At 42.4% G+C, this 5,498-nt stretch overlaps 1 protein-coding gene across 1 annotated transcript in view; it reads left to right on the top strand.

Annotated features, from left to right (window-relative positions):
• Nucleotides 1-5,498, top strand: part of VPS13C (vacuolar protein sorting 13 homolog C) — a 220,119-nt gene that overhangs the window by 125,945 nt on the left and 88,676 nt on the right. The window contains exon 54 of the mRNA XM_019504366.1: nt 2,958-3,323. Within this exon, the coding sequence (XP_019359911.1) occupies nt 2,958-3,323 (366 nt within the window). The remainder of the gene's footprint in view (nt 1-2,957; nt 3,324-5,498) is intronic.

Raw genomic sequence — 5,498 nt, 5'->3', positions numbered from 1 at the left:
TCCCCATCACTAAATTTTAAACCATACGTGAAAGAGACTGACAGAGAGGAAGTGATATTGATACAAGGATTTAGTAAACTATTCCAGGGGAGGAGGGAAAAACAAGCATAGCTAAGCCCAGAAGAAGTGTGGCAAACCAGAAACTACCTTCTTGACTGCTCCTTCTGAGGCAGGTGGAGCACTAAGGGCTAAACAGAAGTTCACCCTAACCTGTAATGTGACCTGGGTGGTTACCTAGAAAGTAATTTTTTTTTCCTCCAGTATTGTCTATGTAATCCATTCCTGCTGTATTGCAAAACCTCCCCTCACAAACTTCTATGTATATTTTTAAAAGCCACTATATGTTGGAGCTATTAACTGAACCTGGCATGCCACCATGAAGCAGTTCTGTAATCATTCTAGCTATATGGGAGGTGGCTCTTCCCTGAACATCTGTGTCATGCTGTCTCTTTTTCCTGTCAAGCCTCTTGCATTATAAAAAAAAAAAAAAATTCATGGAGTAGAAGAATATTTAATTTAATAACTATTATGTTTAATTTCTCCACTTAGGTACTACAGCCATGTTCTTTGGTTATGGAAAATATGGTGCATGTGTCAGGAGTACAGACTGTGGCAATAGTTATGGAAGAACTTATTATAAAGGTTAGTAAACTTCCCAACTTCAAGAACAACAACTACATTTGTTGTGAAAGCCCTGATACCTGTGATTAGGACAAGGCTCTCTCCTTGTTGTGTGATCAGTTTCTGCAATAAAGGTTAAGGCTAGGTCTCTGCAAGGCTTTGGACCGTGCTTTGGATTCAGAGAAGCTTCGGATGCTTTGGCGTCCAAAGCAGTATGTCCGGATCGAAGCTCTGGTTTCATTAGGCTTTCCAAAGCAGTTCAGAGCTTTTGGAGACCCGGCCATAGGGTATAATGGGGAATCAATGAAATATCTATAAGTTTGTTGATTTGTCTGATTTAGATGAACATTGCAGGGCTGGTAGACTCTGCTGAGAGCATGAAGCCTGCCAAGTTTCAAGAAGATCAGTGCAGGGGAGGGGACTACCACAGGCCTGGCTGCTAAGCTACTGTGTTACCAGTTTCCAGTCAGTCATGGTTCACTCAGGGAGCAGCTCAATACACAGTTCTGGCTAATGTAGCTAGTTAATTAGCATCATTTAACACCTACGAAGCCAGAGACTAAGGAGAAGAAATAATCAGTATAGACAATCAACTGCCCTAGTTGAACAAGCACCCATGTCACGAGTTCTGTCTGTCTGCAACTAGAGGTGCAGGGCCCCAGAACCCCACTCCACCCATCTCCTTGACAGCTGGCAAGCTTCATGGCCACAGCAGGGGCCACCATCCCTGCACCTGCCGCCCTGCTGCGCCTTAATACACATAGGGTCACCCATGTTACGAGTTTTGCTTGTCCACAGCTTGAGGTGCAGTTCCCCCCAAACCCCTGCACCTTTCAACTTGAAACTTGGCAGTTTCAAGTTTGAGGCCTCACCAGGGGCCACTACCCCTGCAGTTTTCACCCCGCTGTGGTGTAACACATAGATGTGACATGAGTGTAGCTTTCAAGAATTTGGGGTGCAGTTCCCCCCAAAGACCTGCACCAATCTTCTTGGAACTTGGCAGGCTTCATGCTCTCAGCAAAGGCTACCAGCCTGCAAGTTTCATCCAGATCAGACAAAATTACAACTAAGTTATAGATATTTCATTGATTCATCATTATACCCTATGGCCAGGTCTCCAAGGCGGCTTCGGAGCCGCTTTGGCCGGATCAAAGCGGAAACCTGGTCCAGCACTCTGGATCAGATCCCTGGCATCTGAAGCAGCTGGATCTGAAGCCGGATCGAATAGCTGCCTACTCGCACAGGCCTAGTTAAGGCATGCCTGTCTTTTGCCAGGAAAATCACTACTTCTATTAGAAAGCTAATAGCTAGAGCAATCAAGGTAGTATGACCCCAGATGTCTAACAAGACCAGGGAACGTAGACCACTTGGGAAGAAAGAATATAGGCAACCTCAGAACTTCAGTGGTGGGCTCCATTGAATTTTGCTTTGGCATTCATCCTCTCTTCTTTTTTTTTATATAATATGATTCCCTGCTAATTTCCTTGTTAATTCCTTGATATTTAAACAGTGATTGGTTTTATTCTTATCTAATTTTCCTTTTAGTTTCATAAGGAAAGTTACATGAATGACACCCATGTGTGCAAATATGGCAAATATTATCTTTTCTAAAGTTTGTGACTTGATGGTGTTCTGCCTGGTGATCTGTTTGGAGTCTTAAGTCTGGTGTTCCAGACAGGAAAAGTTAGAACTTTTCTTAAATAGCAATAGGGTGATAGTTTCATCTCTGGTGTTAGGTGGCTTTTTAAAATTTTGGAATTAGTTGACATATATTGACCTTTATAATGAAATGCTTGCATTAGCTTCACCAAATGAAAAATGATTTGTATAATAGCTCTGTTTGTGGATAATGAAAGTAACTTTGCTTATGCAGAATAAATGTACTAAGACCTAAAGCAGGGCTAGGGCGTCATAACAAAATCTTGCACTGTTCCTCAAAGACTAGGAAGATAACCTGGTTTTGTTTTGTTTTTTTTCTTTTTTCCGTCCAAAGTATCCAGGTTTGTCTCTACCAAGTTTTATATTTAAATTGGCTTGTATATCAAAACACTTCTGGCAATAGATCAGCTTTTTGGATTCATAATTTAGGATTATCAGATTGTTGTTAGTTTTTAGTAATTAAAAAACAAAACAAAAACAAAAACGAACATGGTCTAGAAGAAAATGAAGTTACTTCAGATAATGTTGAAATTTGTTTCCCTGCCAATCCATATTTTCATAATTGGTTTATTTCCTGTAACAAGAACCCACACATTTGCTATATCAAATTTACTATTTAGTCTAAGTTTTTAAATCTATGCACTATTTTTAAAAAAAAACGTTTGTGTTTTTTCAAGATTTCACCAATAATTCTGAATACTGTGATGACTATCATAACTGCAATAAAACCAAAGGCGAAGGAAGAGGATACCAAAGGTGCACCTAATGAATTGGGAAATTTGTGGCATGTTAAGCCTATAAATCAGTGCAATGCTTGGTTTCTTGGTGTTGATGTAGCCACAGAAGTGACTGAATCTTACAGAGACAGTGAGCACAGTCTGAAAAAGGAGAATTTTGACATTGAGGTGAAATCTGTTCAGATCACTTTGGAATGTGGTTTGGGACATCGTACTGTTCCTTTATTGCTCGTTGAATCTACATTTTTTGGAGCTGTTAAAAACTGGTCCTCTTTGATGGGTGCCGTTGCCGATGTGACCCTGGAGGTATGCTAATACTTACTGGTCAGTTAATGCTTCCAAATGAAAATAGACTGAATGTTACAAATAATTACCGTCTAGTATTTTAGAGTCTCTCCCTTTCTAAGGCCTCAGTCAGTATTGGGTTTCCATTGTTTACACCTTTTTAAAAAAAAACAAAAACAGAAAATATCCTATTTAATAAGAAAGAAGCCAGTCACAACCAACTATAATAGGGGTATATGGCAGGAGTCAGCAATGTCTTTGACTGGAGTGCCAGAAAGACCAGTCTCCACCCATGCCTTGACTTGGGATGCCAGAGGTGGGGGAGCCACAAGAGGCCTAATCCTTATTGCTGGTGGTGGCAGCATGCACACCTCCAGGTGGACAGTGAGGAAGCGGCCAGGGTTGTGCTGCCCTGGCACCTGCCCCACAGTGCTGTGAGGCTCATGTGCACTTGCCACTGCCATGGAGCCAATGCTGGAACTCTGGAGCCTGATGCAGTGGTCTGCAGTCTACCCACTGCCTGCTGCAGCCTCAGCACCACCTGCATGGTGGTGGTGACTGTGTGTGCACCTCAGGCTCATGGCCAAGAAGGGACCTGGGGCAGCACAACCCTGGCCCCTCCCTTGCTGCCTGTCTTGAGGCTCATGTGCAGCTGTCATCACCATGGAGCCAGTGCTGGGGCTGTGGAGCCCCATGCAGCTGTTTGCAGCCTCTTGGCTGCAGCTGGCCCAGGTTCTAGCCAGCTGCTGCCTGCCAAAGAGCCCGGGGTTGCTTGCAGCAGGGCTTGCATCCTCCTGGCTGCCTGCTGCAAATGGCATAGGCTCCATGGCTGGCAGCAGTTGCCCAGAGTCTTGGCTGGCTGTGGCGTGCCAAGGAAAATGGCCTTGCGTTCCATGCTCTGGCACATGTGCCAGGGGTTACTGATCATTGGTAAATGTTTTTGTGGATAAACAGCGTGCATGAATACAGTGAAAATTGTTACGCATTTGGCATTCTCATGCCATTGTTACATAAAAAAAAAAACCCAACAACAACAAAACAACCATGAAGCAACTCTAGCCTCTTTGCTTCCCTGATATTTACACACATTCCCCTCTTCGGTGAACAAAGCAGTCCTGAATAAGGATAGTTTGCATATATCATGCATTTCTTAAACTGTTTTCCTATTGCATATAGTTTAAAGACAAACTAACAAAGTTAAATAGATGAGGATCTCTTTTCTACCTTTGCTTACTGCTTCAGACGCATCCTCCCTTGGACTGAGTCATTCCCGTATGGAGTAGGGAGGTCAGGACCCCCAAAGGTTATCCAGGGTGCCGGGTAAATGAGTCCCTGCATCCTACAAAGGTGTGCATGGTTATACAGGGAATTATGAGCTCTTGTTAAACAAACATGTGCTAGATGTCCCTGGCATTTAAGACTCTAAAATGTGATCTATTTGGGGTCTGTCATTTACTAAACCTACTTTGATTGCTTGCTTTTCCCATATATACCCAACCTGGGAGTTTATTACCAACACCACAAGAATTGTGGTGAACTGTTCATGGTGTGGAGGCTTCTCAGTATCAAGACTTTGATAAACTACAACTGTGGGAAGGAGAGAGGGTGCATAAAATCAACCAGAAATAAATACTTTTGAATTAATGTATACGTCACTGAAGGTGGTCATGGATGATGCAAACAGTCTTTTAAATTGGGCAGGTGGCATTAGGCAATTGCCAAATTCCATCCTTTACCAATATTTTAGAGCTAACATGTCAAGTGAATTAAGTTTTACAGGTAGTTTGTTTCCTTGTTTTCTTCCTTCAGGAACAGACTGTAGTCAGCTGTTCTCTTATTAACTAAGGCTGTTTACTTGACTTGAATTCAGTGTTTGGCCTTCAAATGTGATGGCATTTAATTGCTTTTGGGGCTGCTAGCATCACAGCACTGATGCTACACAGGTTGGACAAATTTCTGATTGATTGTCAAACAAACCTGCTATATGGCTTGGACAGTAGGAGAAAGTTCCTGCAAAACGTCGGTCAGACGTGGACAAAATTGTTTCCCCAAATCTTAGGTTCAGAGAAATCTAGCATGTTAACAATTATATGCATAGAGCTGCTATTCAGCATGTTATACCTGGGATTTTTGTTTTGTTTTAAACTTAGAATTTCAGTCTTTGGCAAATTCAGTATGACCAAATTCAGAGTAGCC

The sequence above is a fragment of the Gavialis gangeticus genome, unplaced genomic scaffold (genome assembly GCF_001723915.1).
Source record: "Gavialis gangeticus isolate Ggan-Ray unplaced genomic scaffold, GavGan_comp1, whole genome shotgun sequence".
In the NCBI taxonomy this organism is placed as follows: domain Eukaryota; kingdom Metazoa; phylum Chordata; order Crocodylia; family Gavialidae; genus Gavialis; species Gavialis gangeticus.
This window is presented reverse-complemented; position numbering and strand designations above follow the sequence as displayed.